At 37.5% G+C, this 24,232-nt stretch overlaps 1 protein-coding gene across 2 annotated transcripts in view; it reads right to left on the bottom strand.

Moving 5' to 3' along the window:
- The window catches only part of LOC150102217 (SANT and BTB domain regulator of class switch recombination), a 213,683-nt gene that overhangs the window by 152,510 nt on the left and 36,941 nt on the right, over positions 1 to 24,232 (bottom strand). For both annotated transcript variants that reach the window (XM_090399431.1, XM_090399432.1), the window contains exons 2-3: positions 22,172 to 22,337; positions 7,979 to 8,168 (exon numbers count right to left, since the gene is read on the bottom strand). In XM_090399431.1, coding sequence (XP_090255557.1) covers positions 7,979 to 8,168; positions 22,172 to 22,330 — 349 coding nt within the window. In that variant the 5' untranslated portion in view covers positions 22,331 to 22,337. The remainder of the gene's footprint in view (positions 1 to 7,978; positions 8,169 to 22,171; positions 22,338 to 24,232) is intronic.

The raw sequence follows: 24,232 nt of genomic DNA, 5'->3' as shown, positions 1-24,232 counted from the left end.
ACCAAAATCTGTCTTTGTGCTTCATGGTAGAGCAACGCTGATCTCTTAGCAAATGTCTGGAACACATTCCATTGGTTTGAAATGCTGCACAGAGCCTGGATACAATGCTATGTGAAAGTCCAAACTCTCTGGCAATATCAGTAATTCTGCAGCATTCTTCAGACTTTCCAGTTCTTCCCCATGTGAAATCATCTAGATTATGTCTTTAAGACATTACAAGACATCCAAGTCTGAAAATTTATTCCTTCCTAAAAGCACTTCCTTCAAATAAATTCACTTAGCTAAGCCTTTTGCCTTTTATCTTGTTGAGTGCTACAATGTGGCTCCTTTATGCTCGATTTAAAAATTTTAATGTGCACCTGCTTTCTACTTGAAATTGTCAGCTATACAAATTGCCACAAGCTGATTCATCTGAATTTGCAGTTGTAATCTTGCATACCTGTTTGTCAAGTACCATAACAGGGCTTAAAGAGTGTCCTAAAATATAAAGAAGTAAAATTGTTCCAATTTATAACAGAAGTTATAGGAATAAAGTGATAGGCTGATCTGTGTATGCCTGGGGTTATATAAGTATTGGAAAGATTGGGGAGGACTAAGAATTCAAAATTATGATAAAAGCAGGATTCTCTGTGATGTCCATGTGATTCTCTGTGGTCGAAACTAGATTTATTAAGAGGGGGGGGAGTAGATATACTGACTTTAGGGGGGCAGTTAAGTGTATGAATGAGTATATTATGCCCGAGCGAGTACAACGGACAACAAATCAGAATGGGATAGTTAGTATAAGGCATCAAAGTAAGGATGGGACAAATGGGCTTCTGCGATTCATGTACACTAATGCCAGGAGTATTAGGAACAAGAAGGAAGAGTTTTTGGCCATGGTTGGCACTTCCAGGCCAGAGGTTGTCGGTATTAGTGAAACATGGCTGACAGAAGATGATAAAGCTAGTGGGATTGAATGCGACAGGTATAGCGTGTTCAGGAGTGACAGGGTGAATAAAAAGGGGGGAGGAGTGTTATTGATGAGAGCTGATGATCTTCAGCCAAGGAGTATAGAAGTTGAACTGCATGATGGGGAAAAAAGCGGATTTGAGGCTGTTTGGTGTGAGATACAATCCAGCAGAACAAAATATACAATTGGGTGCTGCTATAGACCGGGTGATGGAGTGGATGGTGGGGATAGTATGCATAAGCAAATAGAAGAAATGAGTGGAAGGAGGGTAATTATTATGGGTGATTTCAATTATGGTAACATTGACTGGAAAGAGGAGAGGGCACATGGAAGGAAGGAATTGGATTTTATGCGGTTATTAAGGGACAACTATCTACGGCAACATGTATTGGAAAATACCAGGGGGCAGAGAGTGCTGGACCTAGTAATTGCAACCGAGAATGTGGCTGTAATGAACATGACCATATTGCCACCAATTGGTGAGAGTGACCATAAAGTCATGACTTGGGAGGTGGCTAAAGGAGTCGAATTTACAATTAAGACAGGGTACATGTGGAATTACCAGGCTGGTAAGTATGACAAGCTTAGGTGTGTGCTTGGCTCAATGCCATGGCATGTAAAACTGCAAGGGCTGGATGTTGATAGTGCATGGGAGGTGGTTAAGAACTGTTTGCAGGAAGCAATGGTTGACTGTATACCAAGAGTCCGAATAATAAATCAATTAGGAGTTAAATGGATGAATAACACTATTAAGCTTGAGCTGCAAAAAAAGAAACAATTGTGGAGGAATTTTAAGGAGAAGGGTGACCATCAGGCGCAGGAACAGTATAAAGCTCAGGCCAGGATGGTAACAAGGGTGGTAAGAAAAGCAAAAGCAGATTACGAAAGGAAATTGGCCACGCAGGCTAAAGAGAATCCCAAACAGTTTTTTCAATATGTTGCAAGTAAAAGGAAAAATGCTCATGGTAGAATGATCTTAAAAAATGCTGAGGGTAGGGAGGTAACTGAATCAGTCGATATTGTGGAATTACTGAGCGAGCACTTTGCAAGAGTATATCATCCAGGTGGAGACTTTGCAGGAATGGAAGAACCAACAGCTTATACTGGAATTGTGATGAATGAAGTAGAGGTAACTAGTCTATTACAGAACCTCAATGTCAATACATCTGTGGGATTGGATGGTATACCAGCTCGTGTCGTACGTGAAGCGGCCAAAGAATTGTCAGTGCCCTTGACCATTTTGTTTAATTTGAGCCTCAGGACTGGGTCAGTCCCCAGGGGGTGGAAAGAGGGTAAAATAGTTCCACTGCACAAAGGTGGTTCCAAGGCTGCTGTTGAAAATTACCGGCCAATCAGCATAACAGGAATCATTATCAAGGTCTTAGAGAAAATAGTCAAGAGGAAAATACAAGATTGGATAGAAGAAAATGGGATACTGTATCGGGGACAGCATGGTTTTGTGAAGGGTAGGTCATGCCTCAGTAACTTGCTCACGTATTATAACACAGTGACGGCTGAACTGGATAAGGGTAATGGGTTTACGGTGATTCTACTGGACCTTGCCAAGGCCTTTGACAGGATTCCACATGGAATTCTAATCAGTAAATTGCAGCATATGGGAATGGACATAGGGTTGGTGAGATGGATAGGAGGGTGGTTGACGGAGAGATATCAGAGAGTGGTTTACTCAGGAGTAGAGTCCACAAGACGGCCTGTGACTAGTGGTGTGCCACAAGGATCTGTTCTTGGACCACTGCTGTTTAATTTGTTCATAAATGATATAGGAAAGGATCTGAGAGGAACAGTTCATTTGTTTGCGGATGATGCGAAGTTGGGTAGGGCAATAGTGAATGCAGATGACGTCAAAATTTTGCAGGATGATTTGGATAGATTGGAGGTCTGGGCTAAGGAGAATGGATGTCAGTTTAATGTGGCAAAATGTAAGGTTATGCATTTTGGGGTGAAAAGATTGGCGGCAGTTTACTGCATTGGTGGAACCGTGCTCCAGGAAATTGATGAGGCACGAGATTTAGGAGTGTTGGTAGATAAGGAATTGAAATTTAGGGGACACATTGCAAAAGTGGCCAAATCAGCTCATCAAATCACTTGGTTGCTGAAGAATACGTTGACAAGCAGAGACAAGCAGGTTATTGTTCCTCTGTATCGAGCCTTGATAAGACCCCATCTAGACTACTGTGCTCAGATTTGGTCACCTAGGTTTCTTCTTGATGGGGAGGAGGTGGAGAGGATCCAGAGGCGAGTGACCAAGATGATAGCAGGTCTGTGGAATGAACCGTATGAGAACAGGTTGAGGATTTGTGGGTTGCAAAAATTGGTTGATAGGCGGAGAAGGGGAGATATGATTGAGACATTCAAATTACTGAAGGGTTTCTATAAAATTAATTCAGAAAATATTTTTGAGAACAGGGCTGGTTGTGGGAGGACTAGGGGACATCCATGGAAACTGGGCAAAAGTGTGGTTAGTAAAGGTGTTAGAGCTGGGTTCTTTACTTTTAGAGTAGTGAATGAGTGGAATGCGCTCCCTGAGTCTGTGGTGGATGCTGTGACAGTGAATGAGTTTAAGGCGAGGTATGATAGATACTGTATGAATGTCAAATAGTTGTGATGAATATGATTTGGGGCCTCCCTCGATGAGTCTAATGACTCCCTGGAGTTGCCCGTAATAATAGTAATAATTATGCCTAGTCTAGCCATAAATATTGTTAACCACTTGAACAGCACATAAACCATTAATCCATCAGTAAATCATTTACAGCTGTCAGCACATACAAACCACACGTTCATATAATAGCACTGTTTGAGTGCTGTTATATGCACATGCATACAACAGCACTCACTCTTTGGGATTACCTTTGGTATGTGGCAAGTAAAAGGAAGAATGGCTATGGTGAAATAATTTTGATGAATGCTTATGGTGGGAAGTGTCAGAAACAGTTCCATAAAAAAAAAGTAAATAAATAAATAAAACCTTTACATTCTAGCCCTGTAATGATATTCTCCACTGTTAACAGAGTTTCACTGAGACCTATAATTTTTGGCCAAGTTGAACTAACCAATGCCAAAAGCTCCTTGCCCTTATTTCTGAGAATTCTGGCATTAGTAAACATGAACTGCAATATCCCCTTGGTCTGCTAGGTATTCTTTCATCTTTTAATGAGTCCCATATAGATTTGAGACTGGGAAACTCCATTCAACATTCTTATCATGCTCATTCTCACCTGAAAGGTGCTTATGCATGTACACACACACATGCATGCATGCAAGCATGCGCACACACACACACACACACACACACACACAAGCACCTGTTTGTTTCCTAATAGCTCTGGTTTCACTTTCTTTCTCAAACTGGCACTTTTTTTTTTTCAAAACACCCAACTTTATCAAATTCATTTAAATACAGGCTATCATTCACAATAAGTTTTTTCACCAATCATGTACACACACACACACATGCACGCACGCAAGCACACACACACACAAGCACCTGTTTGTTTACTAATATTTCACTTTCTTTCTCAAACTGGCACTTTTTTTTTTCAAAACACCCAACTTTATCAAATTCATTTAAATACAGGCTATCATTCACAATAAGTTTTTTCATCAATCAGTTTCACTCCATAAATCTATAAATTGTATACCATGCCTCTTACATAAGTCACACAGCAGCTCATCTTATCATAGCCCTCCTCAAATTTATTCTTATCATTATGAGTGTGTTGTGAATCATTAAACTGAAACACACTGAATCATTAAATTGGAACTTTATATTGGCTTTTATTAGTTTACCAGAGATTTTTTGAAAAATATAAAGCCAATATAAAGTTCCAGTTTAATATTTAATAAGTGACCAAATACAGCATAGAGATGAACACACTGAATCCGTTTAAGACATGGTTGAATGAACTTTGTGTGTATGATAGTGTGTATCTCCCCACAATGAGTCTTAGACTCATTGTGGGGAGATACGCACAATGAGGGAGGTACACAATGTGGGAGATACACAGTATCACACATGAGATCAGATCTTAATAATAATACCTTGGCAAGACATTTACAATCTTTATTTTCTCACATTCTTCTTTTTCACTTCCTCCTGTGACACTTTCGCATCCTTTCTCATACCACACATCATCTTTCCAATCATTTGTACCTGTGAACAATATATCCACTGTTTTCTTCTATGTAATCCAATAGGCGCATTCACATCTGTAATCTATACTCCAGGAAAATATGATTTTTGACAATTTTCATCAAGTAAACCCCAATCATGGATCACTATACAATACTACAATACAATACCACTCTTCTTTTCAGACTTCCATAATTTTTTCTGTTTCTTTCTTTATCTGTAGCAGAAAAATGTGTCATGTGTCAGGAGTCTTCTTCACAAGCACACAATTTCTTTCATAAGCCACTTCTCACCACTAATCTTCTCTTTGTATATCTTAATTCCAATTCACTTTTCCATTATTTGTTCACCATCCTTCACTACTTTAGATGAGTTGCTACTTTCTAGCTCCACCATGATCTCATTTTGTGTGCTTAATCATTATTATGATTAAACGTGACTACACCTTCTCACTCTCTCTCTCTCTCTTGTGCTCTCAAAACAAACTTTTTCACTCTGTACCTGCAAATCTCTCATCCTCACTAATGAATACATTATGTACACACTATATATAACATAGCCATGCATGTTGAACTTCCCAAACAATGATATATTGCATTTCATTACCCTTGTTATGCCTTGTCACCATTAAGCTGTAACTTATTAAGATACACACAAGCTCCACAATCACACTCGCTTTCTCAAAAAAAGTATAATTTTTTTTTTATTTGCACACTACACAGAAATGACAACTTATTAACAGAGGTGACAGCATGCTTCAGTATGTTCCAGTGTTCCACTACAATAACAACAAAATAAAGGGTAGCTTTTAATTTAAGCTTGTGATTTCATTATTTATATCTGAATGGTCCTTTATGCTATATTAAATGCTAATTCAAAAATCTCAAAGATTCACAGCTTGCCACAGTTGATTTTGAACTGCCCAGCAAAATCACAGTAACCTGTCAGTTGCAAATACCGTTTATTGCATACTAAAAAAGTTATTCTTTGTAAAAGAAATAGCTATTTATATTATACAAAGAGCACAGCTTATTCAGAGCATCTATGATTTAAATTGTATGAAATAATATGAGAACTTAAAGGAAGAGGACATGAGAATAAAAAAAAAACAACTGAAGTATTAAAAACATTTTAAAAACATTGCTTATCTGATTCATACTAAAAAAGTATGAATGTGAGATTCTAATAGGTGTTATATAGACTTTCAAGAGAACAGTTTGTAAAGAAGGTGTTTTAGAATCAGAAAAGTCTAATGTTAGATTCAATATGCATATGAAAACATTAAAATAGGATACAAATACATTGGATAAAGAATATGCTTATACAGTAGTTATATTTTGCAAATTGCTTTTAGGACTTTTCACAAAGGCAGGTTTGTAATAAAACTGAATGGGATTACCACATGGCAAGCTGATAATAAAACTGTGATGGATGGAGACGGATAATATAATATTGAGTTGGATAAGAGACTAAGATAAGAGAGATTGGAATCAACAACTTCTTGATTCCAATCATACACAAGTGGTAAAGTGAGTGGGAATAGTCTAGGTAAGTGCCTCAAAGCATAAGGTTTTGAAATTTGGAATGTAGAGTATACCATTCAAAAGATCCTGAGATTTAAGGACCACTTCACTAGAATTAGGAGGATGTTACAATGGATTCTGGCATGATAAGGAGGATACTGACATGCAGAAGTAAAGAGGTTATGATGTTACTGTTCCACTGAACACTGCTTGATCAGACTGCATATGAATTATTGTGTGCAGTTTTAATCATCTGTATATCAAGGGGAATAATGGTGTACTGGAAAGGGTCCAGAGGAGAGGTGTGACTACTGTGTCATGTCTTTGGAATGTCAGATATGAGGACAGATTGAGCATATCACTCCTCATCCTCTTCCTATTTGCAAAGCCTGGTGAATAGGAAGAGGAGTGATATGGGGTGATTACTAACGTGGAAGAGATTTTTCACAGAATGGAGAAAGATAGTTTTTAGGAATAATCTCTAATTTTTTATCCCTATCTTTTCTGACAGAAGTGTTCTTGTTAAATTAGAAACTTTTATGCAGTAGTTAGCTTTTTAGAATTAAGCAACCTTAATATCATAGTAAAGGTATCCTAAATTACTAAAAGTCTTTAAAAATAATGAAAAGAAAGAATAAAAAAGAAATTTTTTGCAATAAAATTTTGCAATGAAATTTTTTGCAATAATAACAATTGAGTATATCTGAGAGAGTGATGGTTTTTAAATACAAAATGATTCTGTTCAATTTTACGCAACTCAAAGATCTATGAGCATATATTTAAAAGTTGCATTCTTGAACATCCAAGAAGCATCAAATAGAAGCAAAAATATGTCTTGTTAACTAGTCAAAAAATTTTATTAGGAAAAATCTTTTAAATCATAAATTAAGAGCTGCCTTAATTAATGCTACAATCACTTTTTCTCCCTATATCCTATTCCCTTCAAAAATAAAAAAAATAGCAAAAAAATATGGCCATATGCATACTACACATCTGTTTTTCTTTATGAAACCAAATAGCAGAAGTAAACAATCATTCTTATAATGCCTGTCAGCTAAAAGTGCAGACTATGCATGCTCAAATCAACAGAACGCATTAAAAGATGACTACCTAACATTTAAGAAACTTTGCGAAAAAGTCTTATCGATTACTAAATGATCTCAGAAGGTGTGTCTCTGGTTGGGCATAATTATTTTCAGAATCTTATCTGCTGGAAAACATAAAACAAAAGCTTGTCATGCTGATATCCAAGAAATATAAAATTATTTGCATCTTGGTCTAAACTGGAATATCTTTCATTTAGTATATCAAAATTTTTAAAATACATTATAACTATTCCAATTCACATACCTTTCTGTGAAGCACGAGTAACTTTGCCAGAGGATTTTTTTTTTGATGATTTATCCTTCAATGATGCAAGTAATGCTTTATTTTGTTGGGAGATAATTCCACAAGCAATACTTGGGCTATTATTAGCAGACTGAGCAGCAAAACTTGCTTGAACAGAAGTCACTTTGATCCATTCAAATTCATCTTTACACTGAAGGAAGTTAGGGGGAAAATATAACTTTATTATTATTTTTTTCATGATAAAATAATATAATTGAATATGATTTTTTTCTTTTCTCATCCTCCTGATACACACACACATAAATAATTGCATGAAAGTGCACAAATCACTTAAAAGCAGTGGAAATCAGTCAATCTTGTTGTCTTTTGAATATTTTGGCGCTCACTCTTAGCCACTGTGGTGAACAAATAAGATCTTGACTGCATTATCATAACAAACTCAAAATTCATAGTGTATATAATTATACTCAAAGGTTTAGCAGTTCAAATTACAAAAACTAAGAGATCATTACATTTTTACAATTTTGATGGTAAGTAGTCGAGTTACTGTGACTGTAGTTTTCATTATGCAAGCAAGATTCTATTGCACACAGTAACAATAAAAACCAAAATCATAAATCTTTATAATAACATCAAACTTGATGTTATTATAAACATCAAGTTTGATGTTTATAATAATCAAATCTCCCTCCAGTTGGTGAGAGGACCATGAAGTGATTACCTGGGTGGTCCAGCCGTGTGAGGGCTTCTGTGAGGAAAGGGTATATGTGGAATCACAAGGCTGGCAATTATGAGAACCTCAGGAAACTGCTTGCAGCTGTAGCATGGAATGAGGAATTGAGTGGGAAGAAGATCACTGCTGCTCAGATAATATTCAAGAACTATCTATAGAAGCAATGTCTAAATTTTCATAGTGAAGAATTTATGGAGACACCACACACATGTGTTAGAATAATTACTTTACTTATCATTAAGAAAGTAATATTCAACATTTTGACCTCTGTATTGAGGTCATCACCAGGAAAATACACATATGTACAGGATACAAGCTACATGACACTACACTACACTACACAAAAACGTTAAATGTCACTTTCTTAATGATAAGTAAAGTAATTATTCTAACACGTGTTGTGTCTCCATAAATTCTTCACTATGAATGCTGACTGCTGTGTAACCCTAAAAGAAAAAATGTCTAAATGTATTCCAAAAGGTCAGAAGGTTAAATAAGGTAGATGTGAAATGGATGAATCAAGAGATTAAGCATGCAATATAGAGAAAAAAAGGCATTATGGATGCAACATAAGAGGAGTGGTAATAATCAATTATATGAGAAATACAAAGAACAAGCAAGGAGGGTGACTCAGTTGGTAAGGATAACAAAAGTGAAGTATGAGCAGCAGTTAGCTAATGAAAAAAAAAAACAAAAACAGAGAGTACTTTTGATATGTAGGAGAAAGTGGTATAAGGACAACTGCCATAGTGGATATAGTTGAGATATTTAATGAGTAGTTCATAAAGGTCTTTCATCCTTCTGAATGTGACATTATAGAAAGTTTGAGAGCAGTGGATGAGGACATCTGGCATCTGCCTTGACATATCTGTTTAATATGAGTCTTACTCTGGGTCAAGTTCCAAAGGAGTGAAAGGAAGGCAAAACTGTACACTTCATAAAGGAGGTGACAGAATTCAAGCATCAAATTATAGGCCAATCTGTGTGTGTGTGTCAGGTGTTTTGGTTCAAGTGGTGGCAAGATTGGTGAGAATCAGGATTCAGAATTAGGCTGACAACAATGGTATTATCTGAATTGTGATGGACAGCAATATAGAATTGTGATGGACAGCACAAATATGCTAAAGAGCAGTAACGTTTTAGTAACCTACTTACTTATCACAATAAGGTGACAGCAGCATTGGATTGGAGATTAGCTGTCTGATAGGTATCAACAAGTTGTGTATGAAGGAGCAATAGCCCAAAGAGGAAAGGCACTAGTGGTGTGCTTCATGGGTCTGTTTTAGGGCCATTGCTGTTTAACCTGTATGTTAAGGATATCGGATAAGATTTGAATGGGGATATACAGGTGTTTGCAGATGATGCAAAGTTGGAATGAACTAGGATGAGTAGAGCAGATGCTATGGTGTATGGACTTGAATAGACTAAGCGAATGAGCATGAGAATGGGGATGACAGTTCCATCTTCCAAAATGTAAGGTTTTAAAATTTGGAATGTAGAATTTACACTCTAGATTCCAAATTAGAAAACAAAGATGGAATATAGAATTTACTCTTGTTAATGATATATTTTTGGAGGTGAAGGAAATGGGAGATCTTGGGGTGATGGCAGATAAGGATCTGAAATTTAGAGGACAATTTTGGCAATATGTGAGGACAATGCAATGAATTCTGAGAATGATGCAGAGGGCATTGATTTGTAGAAGTAAGGAGATTCTGGTTCCATTGTATAAGGCTCTGATTAGGCTACATATGGACTACTGTGCACAGATTTGGTCACCTGGTTTTCAAAAAGATGAAGAGATGTTGGAGAGGGTCCAGAGACAATTGAACAAAATAGTTTCTGATCTCCAGAATGTTGAATATGAAGAAAGGTTGAGACGATGCAATTTGCAGAGTCTAGTGGATAGGAGGAGGGGGTGATATGATAGAGATGTACAAATAAGTAAGGGGTTGTTATAGAATTAACATTGAAGAAGTTTTTCATAACATGGTGAGAAATTGGGAGAGAACAAGAGAGGTCATCCCTGGAAGCTGTATAAGGAGGGTTTGAGCAAGGAAGCGAGAAGCAGGTCTTTGCACGGAAAGTTGTGAATGATTGGAATGCAATGCCTGAGAGTATGGTGTCTGCAAAGAATTTGAATTTGTTTAAGGTGTGGTATGACAAGAGGGATCTCTTAGACGAGTCTGTGGTTCAGTCGGTATGGACGTAGCCCTTTGGTTGGTTCGATTCCTGTCCATGACGGGAGGAACCTTTATCTGGTCTCATATGGAAGTAGAGGGATTTTTCACCTGGAAACTCAGGTTTTTCATCCCTCAGAACAGACAAACTAGTGCTGTGAACACACACAGCCATGAATACTTATGCCAATATGTGGAAGAGTAGGGCACTCACCACATGTCATTATGTCCGTAGTTAACTATGAATCACATAATGGTTGACTACCATGTGCACCATTCATGTGCCATCTCCTGGATAGGAGATGGCACATGAATGGGATGGGAGATGAGTCTGTGACTCTGTGGGGTCTTAGGATAATAATAATTATCCATATATGAGATCATCTTCCTCAGAGACTTCATAATTACAATCTGGCTCCCGTTCTCTAACTTCACAGACCATGCTGGAAGTAGAGGGAAGAAGAAGAGAAGCAGAACTGTTTGCTGCTAGTAATGATCTATATGTAATGAACAAAAACTGTCCAACCTACCAGAATACAATAATCCTCATCATTCTTCCAACACTGTGGACCTTAACACCATTCATATTATCTCTCCTCTTGGCAACTGTGACCATAATAACCTGGGTGGTCGATGTTTCTCCTCTCAGCCTTGTATCCTATGATACCACTACAATGGTAACAACTGGGACTTCAGGATTTCTATGCAACATTTCATGGTCTGATTATTGTCCCTCCCCTCCCTCCTGATCCAAGCACTTGTTTTGACCAAATGAATTAAATTATTCTTTCTGAAATAAGCACCTTTTATCCACTCAAAACCTATAACATCTGTACAAGCGTATGTTCTCCAATAAATCTGCCAAAGCAGTCCAAGATAACAATTCAGCATATATTCTATGAATCAAGTTAAAAGATTTCATCTTCTCATGCAGCTTACACTACAGCCTATAACAACTGTAAAAAAATATCAACAAGTCTAAAGTAGACTATGTGAGAGCCAAATGAACTAAGCTTACCTCCTGTTTAAATGGCAGTTGAGTCCTCTTTGTCCCTCACTAGGGCTGTTGAGCAAAACTGCAACCATGCTATGCTTCTCACTCTGGTGGTCACACCTCTGAAAGGTAAGGCTCTTGTTTAGTTGACTGTGACAAATCTTCTATTATCAACGATACTCATTACTGTCAGAAAAATAATGAGTATCCTTGATGCCAATTTATCTCTTGGTCCATATGGTCCAACATCTTTCTCTAAATCCAGAGTAATTTAATAATAAAGTGATACACCTTTTGGCAACTCATATAGGTAAATATGACTTCTCCATTGCTTCCACCTTGGTATCACCATCTCTGAGGCTGGTACATGTCAGCAAGGAGATGTGCTTTGCATTATGGCAGATACTAAGACAAGGAGTAATGTGAGCTTGGTCCACCTTTACCACGAGTTGCCTCAGTCCTGAAGATACTTCAGGGGCAAACTTTGTTTGCTTACACTTGGATAAAGAATTAAACTAAATTTATTATAGTCCATATGGTATCCCTCCAGTTGTACTAAAAACTTGTATTCCAGAATCAGCATCCATCCTGTAATACCTTATATAAGCTGTCATACTCATATAGCATTTATTTACCACATAGCATGGAAGCAAGCTTTTATCCAGCCTATCCCTAAAAAGGGAGGCAATGGTCAGCCATCAAACTATCATTCCACTGCCCTCACCTCAACATTCATAAAAGTGATGCAGAAGGCCATCAACAACCACTTTCTTCATTACTAGGAACCTCATCAATTAATTAATGATCATTCTCGTAGACAGGCTTATACGTTGGTTATGCATTATTAAAACACTTAAGGAATAGAACAACGTAGTTAAGGATATAAATTAAATTAAACTTTAATAAATATTTTCCGATATTTCGGCAACGTCACATTGCCATTTTCTAAAGGAACTTACAAAAAAGTTACGTGCACGTAGGCACTACAACACAGAAACTGGGAATGAAGAGATGAAGCTATTGTTCTCCTAACAGTCCTGATGGTGCCCTCTAGCGGGCTAAGTAGGTGTTCTTGGCTGTTGGGCTGAAGGTCTGCAGATGTAGGCCTCCCAAATTTGGGGCAGTTGCATACAACCAAATTTGTTGAGGTTTGGAGAATTTCTTAGGGCTGAGGCTGATTCCATAAAGAGTCTTTCAAATTTGTATTTCAAATTTGTATAAGCTTTCTTCCACCGTATTCTGTGGCGTGTATCCAGAGCATGGTCCGCAAGCCCAGAATGACTGTATTTGTGAAAACGGATGTAGTCCTTGTGTTCCGAAATTCTGATATTCACTGTCCTGCCTGTTTGGCCAAAGTAAGACAGTTTACAACTGCAAGGGACTTGGTAAACACCAGGTAGGTCTAGGGGAAGTGGTTGGTCTTTAGTGGAGTGGATAAGGGATGCCAATTTTCTGTAAGGTTTGTAACAGGAGGTCAGATCATGTTTTTTTAAGATTTTGGTAATCTTTTCTGAGGCGCTTTTCCTCTTTTTCCAGAGTGAAATTCACTCTGGAAAAAGAGGAAAACAACAGCCTCCCTTTCCTAGACACACTAGTCACCCGCCAGCCTAATAGATCCTTGGTTTTCTCAGTTTACAGAAAACCCACCCATACAGGCAGATACATTCACCAACAATCCCCCCCCCCTCACAACAATATGGAGTAGTGAAAACATTATACAACAGGGCTAAACTAATCTGTTCAAACGACTTGGCCCTAAACACTGAACTAAATCACATCCTCAACACTTTCTCAGCTAATGGCTCCCCCCCCCCAAAAAAATCCAAAAAATATTAGAACCTACAAACCACAGATCCCCTCCCCCCCCCCACAACAAGGATTACTCTAAATCCATCACCATTCCCTATATCCGAGGAACCTCGGAAAAGATTACCAAAATCTTAAAAAAACATGACCTGACCTCCTGTTACAAACCTTACAGAAAATTGGCATCCCTTATCCGCTCCACTAAAGACCAACCACTTCCCCTAGACCTACCTGGTGTTTACCAGGTCCCTTGCAGTTGTAAACTGTCTTACTTTGGCCAAACAGGCAGGACAGCAACTATCAGAATTTCGGAACACAAGGACTACATCCGTTTTCACAAATACAGTCATTCTGGGCTTGCGGACCATGCTCTGGATACACGCCACAGAATATGGTGGAAGAAAGCTACAGTGATACACCGTAGCAAATACAAATTTGAAAGACTCTTTATGGAATCAGCCTCAGCCCTAAGAAATTCTCCAAACCTCAACAAATTTGGTTGTATGCGACTGCCCCAAATTTGGGAGGCCTACATCTGCAGACCTTCAGCCCAATGGCCAAAAACACCTACTTAGCCCGCTAGAGGGCACCATCAGGACTGTTAGGAGAACAATAGCTTCATCTCTTCATTTCCAGTTTCTGTGTTGTAGTGCATACGTGCACGTAACTTTTTTGTAAGTTCCTTTAGAAAATGGCAACGTGACGTTGCCGAAATATCGGAAAATATTTATTAAAGTTTAATTTAATTTATATCCTTAACTACGTTGTTCTATTCCTTAAATGTTTTAATAATAATTAATGATCAATGATACAGATTCCTTCATTCTAAAACAGACCTCATCGCTAACATTACCAACCTTTGGACACAGGTCATGGAAAGATTTGGAGGAGCTTATGTTGCATGATATTTCAAGGGCATATGATCATGTGTGATATCAAGGCCTTTTCACCAAGACCATCTTAGGCTCTCCCCCTCTCCTGCCTTTTATGACACTGGACTGCCAATCATAAATGGCAGGAGTGTGACATGATGGATGACTTCCTCACATCGGATTTCTTTATCAATTATGGAGTACCCCAGGATACTGTACTCTTACCTATACTGACTTTCTCACTTACCTTAAATGATTTTCTCTCTCTGATTTTAAATACTGTCCATAGTTTTGCTTATGACAGTACTCTCTATTCTTCTTCATTCAAGGAACCTTGTAGTATTCAAATCATTCAAGCTTAAGGATCTTTCCATAAACCAAAGTCTTAAACACTAATTACCCACTATATTCAAGTGGGTGAAGAAAATCTAGTGAATTTCAATGCTATCAAAACATGGTCATGTCTTATTACCTGGAAGAAAGATTGTGCTTCACTCCCTCTTACTTTTGATAACATTCTGATTTCCAGTCAAGATCAGTATTCTCTTCTTCAGTTGGCTTCCACATTTAGCATATCTGGTATAAACATATTACATCAATTTCCTCAGGTTCCAAAAAACTTGGTGTATATCTTTTGTTCAAAACACTACTGCTCTTCTGTTTAAATTCTAATGCTTTATAAATCTCAAATCTGAATGACCTTAGAATATATTGTTCTCACATTTGAGGTAGTATACCCAAGATCTCCCTAAGAATTCTCTTGATTGTATACAGAAGAGGACAATCTGCTTAAGGTGAACCTCTTCTCTTACAGTCACCTTCTCAAAGATGCTATGTTTCTGTATTATGCTTTTTATACGTACTTTTGTGGGTGGTGCTTCACCAAACTAATTGCTACCACTTCTCTACTTTTCTCCAATCATGTCAGAACACCAAAAGGTACTAGACAACAACCATACACTGCTAAAATCCAAATATATTGAACCAACTTCTCATCTTTTTCCTTTATTCCATCTAATGCTGTTGGACACAGCTGCACCATATGGCAAAATGTAAGGTTATGCATTTTGGGGGGGGGGGGGTGAAAAGATTACCAGCTGTATACTACATTGATGGAACTGTACTCCAGGAAATTGATGAAGCCAAAGATTTGGGGGTGATAGTGGATAGGGAGTTAAACTTTAGAGGGCATATTGCAAAAGTGGTTAAAGCAGCTCATTGGATTTCTTGGTTACTAAAGAATATCCTGACAAGCAGGTTATTATACCTTTATATAGAGCCTTGGTAAGACCCCCATCTTGACTACTGTGGGCAGATATGGCCATCTGGGTTTCTTGTGGATGAAGAGGAGGTGAAGAAGATCCAGAGGCAAGTGACTAAGATGATAGCAGGTCTATGGAATTAAACCTTATGAGGACAGGCTTAAGATCTGTGGGTTATGGAAATTGGTTGACAGGCAAAAACAGGTGATATGATTGAGACATACAAATTACTGAAGGGATTTTTACAAGATTAATAGAGAAGAAATTTTTTCAGAACAGGTCTAGTGGTGGGAGAACTAGAGGCCATCCTTGGAAACTGAGCAAGAGTGTAGTTAGCAAGGGTGTCAGGATTGTAAACAGAATGACTAGATTTTTTTGCTTGGAGAGTGGTAAATGAGTGGAAGAAGTTGCCAGTCTGTTGTGTGTGCCATGACTGTGAATGAGTTCAAAGCAAAGTGTGATAGATATTGTGCAAATGTTGGATACTGCTTTTCATTATGTTTAGGGCCTCCTTGATGAGTCTAAGAACTCCATGAAGTAGCCCATAATAATAATATTGTCCCTTCCCCAATGATACAACTCCCAGGTTTTCAATAAACTTGTTAACAGATATTCTCTTTCTCCTTAACCACTTCTCCATACAAAGCACTGTTGTGTTATACATTTTGTAATGTCTCATATGGGTTAACAAAAAAAAGATACTCTTTTTTTTAAAAGAAATGTTTTGTTCAGTTTCAGTTACCACTTTATAGAAAGGTAAAGTAGATATACTAATCTCTGAACATGACAAAGATGATAATTATTTTTTGGTAGGACTACCTGTCAACTGCATATTGGATACAAATAGGCCAAGCTAAAAAGTGTTAATTTATGTATGACAACCAACAACATGCAAGGAAGAGAGCTCTCACATCATATTTTTTGCCTTCAATCGCATTTGCACGTGGTCTAAAACTTTCAGAAACAAACTTTTAGATTTAAAAGACTCTTCTTACCACAAATACAACTGCCGTAAATCATACTCTTCAATGTACTTAACTGTTGACAATAGCTATGCTAGTTTATTATTGATTATTGTGAAATGAAACTATTAATGGCCACACCACAATGTTTGTGTTACAGAAGAGAATGAATGGATTACATAAAAAATACATAAATAAAAAATGTTGACATCCGAACAAGAACAGCATATAGTCACTCCAACAGGACAATAGCATGTCCTACTGGAAAATTTATTATTATTATCCAGACCTCCATGGAGTCAAAAGACTCATCATGGGAGGTTGTTTTTTTAGGAAACACAGTCTATCATACCACCACTCCTTGAACTCATTTACCGTTCTTACTCTAACCACTCTCTCAGGCAATTTTTTCCATGGTTCAACCACCCTCCATGCAAAGAAACCACTCCTCACCATAGCTTCCTTTTGTAACTTCCATGGATAGCCCCTTGTCATCACTCCTTCCCGCCTTTCCACCAGGTGAAAGAACTCCACAATGCTACCCTGTAACTGCCTCTCAACAGTTTAAAAGTCTCGATAATATCACTTCTCCTTCTTCTATCTACCAAACTCTGTGGTCCACATTCCCTCAGTCGATCCTTGTAACTGACATTGTACAGTCCCGAAACCATCTTTGTTATCTGCCTCTGTACCCCTCCCACAGTTAATTTATCCCCTTAATCCTGGAAAACAAATCTGAGAACAATAGTCTAAGTGTGGTCTGATCAGAGTCTTATACAACGGAATGATAACTCTTTTATCTCTGCAGTCAGCGTCCTTCTCAGTATGGCAGCAATCCTCTGGGTTCCATTCACCACCTTTGCAATATGCTCTCTGAATTTCAGTTTTCCACCAATCATTATCCCCAGATCACTTGTCTCCCCTACTTCCTCCAGTATAGCTCCTCCAATCGAGTATGCATCCTCCCATCAATGGATCCCAAACTTCCAGACCTTACATTTTGCTGCATTAAACCAACACACCCATTCATTTGCCCATCTGTCTAGTTTATTCAAATCCTCTTGCAGAGCTGCCACATCTGCACTATTACTGATAACCCTTCCCAGCTTCACATCATCTGTAAACAACTGAATATATCCCCTTGCAATCCACTGACAATGTCATTGATATAAAGGTTGAACAATACAGGTCCCAGTACTGAGCCCTGTCGAACACACTTGTAATCCTCTGCTTCCTTGATATTGCTCCACCATACACAACTCTCTGATACCTATCAGACAGTCAATCCTGAATCCAGTCGACTAAGCCGACATTTAAACCCATGTGCTGCAACTTAAATATCAGCTTGTCATGTGGTACCCTGTCAAATGCCTTTGCAAAATCCAAAAAAATGGCAGTATATGCCTTTCCCTCATCAACTGCTCATCATTATAAAAGGCAATCATATTACTAAAGTAATTGTGTCCTTTAACAAATCCACATTGATTCTTACAGATAACATTACCTTCATCTGCCCAACGCTGTATATAGTCCCTCACTAATTTCTCCAAAACCTCAACAACTATTGACGACATATAAACTGGCTTATAATTAGACACTTCCAGTCTGCTACCGCCCATGTGCAGTGGCACTATCTTACCTTCTTTAGGTACCTTTTCGGCAGCCAGACTTTTATTGAAGAGCCAGGTCAACGGAGCTGTCAGTTCTTTAGCCCATTCTCTCAAAACCCATGGTGAAATACCATTCAGTCCCACAGCTTTACTGGTATCCAGAGTACTCAGTATTTGGAACATACTCTCTTCTTGCACCTCTAAATCCTGAACCTGCCCTATCCCTCTAGTATTAAAACATTCTTCTCCAGGATGAAATACTCCAATAAAGTGCTCATTGAACAACTCCACTATGTCCTCTGCATCTGTGACTCTATTCCCTTTTTTATCCCGCAATGTTATTCTTCCATAATCATTTCCCCTCCTACTGGACACACAGCTAAAAATTCCCTAGGATTTTCTTTGGATCTTAGTGCCAATCTCTTCTGATATTCCAGTTTTACCTTCCTCACCATACTGGTCACTCTCCCGGCCTGCATCTTATATTCTTCGTGTATCTGCCCTCCACCCCTCTCGTTATATCTCTTCCATAACCTCTTTTCAACTGCAGTTCCTGTGTGATATAGCTTGTCATCCACTTTACACTACACTGTGTCCACTTCTTCACTTGTGGAATACAGCTTAGTATTGCTGCTAACAAATATTCCTTCGCAATTTCCCAAGCACTAATGATATCCTGGCCTTCCAATTCTACCCTCTATGGAACTGCCCCTAGTTGATACCTAAGACTATTAGAATCATCTGTCTTATAATTCCACATACATTCCCTTTTCTTTGATACACCTGCATGTCTATTCATCTTCCAAGTCAAAACTGCGCGGTCACTCTCTCTCTCTCCAACTGGTGGGAGAGATGTCATCTCACTTATTATCAGCTCTTCTGATGCTATGACCAAATCCAGAACTCTTGAATCTCTTGTTCCCTCTCTTACATGTTGCCCAAGACATTTGTCCCTCAAGAATTCTAGAAATTCCATTCCCTTATTACTACATGCATTTTCCTCTTCCCAGTTTATACTGCTGTAGTTAAAATCTCCCATAACAATCATTCTTCTTGCACTTGCCAAGCTCAACTGCCTAACATCTCCTGCTCCCCACCATCTGTACTCCCTGGTGTGTAGCAACACCCCACTAAATATACAGTCTTGGCCACTTCTACCTCACACCATATGCTTTCAAAACTATTAGTGTCACTGCCAAGTGGTATTCCACCACGACGTTTTCCTTTCCTATTCTGCTGAAAAATGCTGTACCCTGCCACTTCAATTTCTGTGTATTATATCATCCTACATCAACCACTATACTAAAATACAGATGCTAAAATTTGTTAATATTTATTAAGGTCTTAGTTCAAATCAAAAAATATATTACATTTTAGATGATTCAGGAATTTTAGTATAAATATTTTCACAGGAAGTTAAAAAGTGCAGCCGTTCAGATAAAAGATTCAATTAGTGTGATGGTTCTTAAACATTAATTAATATAAAATCGCCTGTTTTCAAGCAAGAGCAAAATGCTTCCAACTTTATTTTAATCAAGAAAGATAAAATGCCTGTATATAATAGGCAGGTTTATACTGACAAAACTTTTTTGATATCTTTGAGATAAAGAAGCATATAATACCTAATTAAAGTATTTAAAATTGTAATTAGCTTATGATTGATTCCTAAAGAAGATGATTATGGAATCAGCAAAAACAGCTGAAGAACTAGCAACTGTACCTCCATATTTGAGATAAAGAAGTTCATCATCAGATTCCTGACATATACCCTCAAGGGATGTTCAGGATATGATAGTCCTACATGAAAAATTTATATCATTACTAGCTTCCTATCTAAAATTTTCCTCCAAATCAGTCTGTTAACTGTCAAGACTCCAACATTATCAGTTCTTATATTTCTATCTTCTAAGGTAATTTTTACTGTATTAATCCACCTATAAGAGGATTTAAATAAGCTAGATAGATGGGTAAATGAATGGGGATGTCGGTTTAATAAAGCAAAATGTAAGGTCTTGAGGTTTGGGAAACATCGATGGGATGCTGCATACTCTATGGGAGGAGTTATACTGGAGGAAGTAGGGGAGACAAGAGATCTGGGGTTGATGATTGATAGAAACCTGAAGTTTAGGGGACATATTGCAAAGGTGGTGAAGGTAACAGAGAGGATTGCTGCAATTATGAGAAGGACACTGACCTGCAGAGATAAGAGGGTTATCATTCCGTTGTATAAGTCTCTGATCGGACCACACTTGGACTATTGTTCTCAGATTTGGTCCCCAGGATTTGAAGGGGATAAATTAAATGTGGAAAGGATACAAAGACGGATGACAAAGATGGTTTCAGGACTGTACAAGGATAGTTATGAGGATCGGCTGAGGGAATGTGGATTGCAGAGTTTGGTGGATAGAAGAAGCAGAGGTGATATGATTGAGACTTTTAAACTGTTGAGAGGTGGTTACAGGGTTGACACTGGGGAGTTCTTTCGCTTGGTTGATCAGCGGGAAGGAGTGATGACAAGAGCCCATCCCTGGAAGTTACGAAAGGAAACTGTGAGCAAGAGGGTAAGGAGTGGTTTCTTTGCGTGGAGGGTGGTTGAACCGTGGAATGCATTGCAGTCAATGAGGACTGCAGGATTTGGTCAACAGAAGAAGAAGAGATGATATGATTGTGACATTTAAATTGCTGAGGGAATAGTTACAGAATTGACAGTAAGGAGTTCTTTTGTATGATAGATCAAGAGGAAGAAGCATGGACAAATGACCATCACTGGAAGTTACAAATGGAAGTGGTAAGTAAGAGGGTGAGGAGTGCCTTTATTTTTTTATTTTTATTTTTTTGTGTGTGTGAAGGGTGTTTGGACCATGGAATGCATTGCCTGATAGGGTCATGAGAGCATGAACAGTGAATGAGTTTAAGAAAGGGTATGATAGACTTTGTGTTGTTCAGGATACTACTTCTATGATGAGCCTTGCGACTCCATGAAGGTCCTGAATAATAAAAATGTATTTGATAGTATTCAAATACAGATCACAGCTCTAACTTGAAAAAAAAAAAAAAGCATTCTATTCTTATAACAAAATGACTGGTAAGTTTTGAATTTCCTACATTATAAGGAACATCACTGACTAAAAAGACATCTTCAGAGCACCTAATTCATTTGCTTTATGTTTGAGTTGGCAAATGAAGGATGTTGGTATTACAAAGTTAATGATGTTTAATGCATTTTAAATCACAGTCTATATTTTCAAAAATTGGTGATTTTTCAAGATTTGAGAATATTATCATCTCAAATCCTGAACCACTAACTATATATTAATCAACTATCTTTTTATTATTATTATTATTATTCAGGCCTCCATGGAGTCAAAAGACTCATCGTGGGAGGTCCTTCCTAAGAAACGCAAAGTCTATCAAGACTCACCGAGGAGAGGTCACCCCCCCCCCCGAGAAACACAAAGTCTATCATACCACTCCTTAAACTCATTGACCGTTCTTGCTCTCACCACTCCATCAGGCAATGCATTCCATAGTTCAACCACCCTCCATGCAAAGAAACCACTCCTCACCCTCATGCAAACAGTTTCCTTTCATAACTTCCGGGGATGGCCTCTTGTCATCACTCCCTTGTCATCTTCCCAGTATCTTTCTTGGAATATAGATGATTTACTATGATATTGAGAGCATAATTTTTTAATGATAATAATTAAACATTTTTAAATAATTAATTTACTTAACTAAAAAAAAGGAATCAAAAGTAAATATTAAATTTCTAACCTGCTGTGTATCACAAGATGCAAGATATGTAAAGGCATTCCAATTTTTGCTAAAGCAACTAACAAAATCTTCCTGGGAAGCTAATGTCTGCAGAAGAAAACTTGAATATGGTGATAATAAAGAAGATGAAGGTGAACTTTCTGAATGATATGCACACATAATAATGCTGCAAAAAATTCATATTCTTTATTATTAAATCTGGATGAAAACATCTGTTATTTCTGCATTTTAATAAGAACTATTAACCAGAATAATAATGAAAAGAACAAAAAAATATAAAACTAATACTAAATTACTGGTTCAAACATCTCATCATGATACCATATTTGAAAATATGAGATAATTACAGATTAAATAATATTAGGACATTCCTTAAAGAATTAAGAAAACAAAGAAATGTCTTCTGGTTATTATATATCATCATCATTATATATCATTATTATATTAACATATGACCTCCATGGAGTCAGAGATTCATCATGGGAGGTACACACTATTGCATACAGTACTCATCCAACCATGCTTTAAACTGATTCAATGTGTCTACACCCACAACACACTCATATAATGTGTTCCACTCACCAATCTATCTATGCAAAGAACCCACTCCTCACACCCTTCTTATACAGTTTCCAGCGATGCCGTCTTGTTCTATCCCCCCCCCTCTCCCATTCTATGAAAAATCTCTTTACGTCAATCCGATAACAACCCCTGACTAACTTTTCTGCTCATATCTGCTTTTGTTTTCCTCAATAACTGAGTTACCCTCCTGTCTTGTTCTTTATACTTTTCATGTGACTGATTATTACCATTATTCATCTTGTACTTCCTCCGAAGTACTTTCTTTTTCCAGATTTCATGCTTAAGCTCCACATTCATCCATTTTACACCTACCTTATTCAGTCTTTTAGCCTTCGGAATACATTCACATATTAATGCTGTTATGTATTTCTTTGTCAGTTCCCATGCAGCATTTATTTCCTTACTGCTAAACTCCTTGTTTAGCAGTAAGGAAATATATCATGATCTTGGAGCTGCTATAGCTCCAAGCTGTCTCCTATGCTTGTCATAATCACCAGTCTTATAATTCCACATATATCTTTTCCTCACAAGAGTCTGCATATAACCAGCCACCACACAGGTGATTACTTCATGTTCACGTTCACCAACAGGAGGAAAGTGTGAATAGTTATGATTGTCTATAAATGCTAAGATTATTTATAAGTGCTAATATTAAGAATGAAGAAAGTATTGCTAAATGACCAAGTTCAATAAAAAAATTCACATTAGTAAAACAGGACTGGATGCTAAGTTGAGGATAACATGCTGATATGAAAAGGATATTGAAAGATACAATACTTTCTTTCCATGAATCTAGAAGAAAGAGATGAACAAGTTTCCAAGCTGGTATGAAGGAAGTGTAGAGATTGAATTTACGAAGAATCCTTGTTATTTATTCCGAGGTTCCTTTAAGGCATGGTATTGAAATTCTTTTCACAATGGACTGTAGTCTGGTGGAAAGATGATAATTAACAAGAATTTTTTGTTCGTTATCATTCTTCTACCAGATAATTAACAATAATGTTTTATTGTATCCATTACATATTATTATTTGACACCTCAGGGAGTCCTAACACTCATCGAGGGAGGGCACCTACTCTACAACTCTCCGTCTCCACCACTCAACCTCATCCACAAACTGCCTCATCTACACCAATGCCATCTACTGCCACTGTTGGTGCCAGGATATTTTGCACCATAGGAAAAGTTTACAAGTGCACCCCTTATTTCACAAGTTGGATATTTTTTAAAATGAAATTTTAAATATAAAAAATAAAAATTATTTTGGCATGCTTTATTAATAATATACAAAGTAATATACAATATGTATAATATATGAAAATCAAATTTAAATTTTTCTTGCCTTCAATTTTGAAAAATTTTGAAAGTTTTGCACTAGTTTGTTTTTTTGCCTAGTTTGTCTAAATGGTAATGCCGGCCCTGTCTACTGTCCACCATCACCACTATTATTTTCACAGACAATCACAAACATCCATGTCC

Source organism: Typopeltis vanoorti, chromosome 10 (genome assembly GCF_054136105.1).
Source record: "Typopeltis vanoorti isolate ZY-2024b chromosome 10, IOZ_Tvanoo_1.0, whole genome shotgun sequence".
Taxonomy (NCBI): Eukaryota; Metazoa; Arthropoda; class Arachnida; order Uropygi; family Thelyphonidae; genus Typopeltis; species Typopeltis vanoorti.
This window is presented reverse-complemented; position numbering and strand designations above follow the sequence as displayed.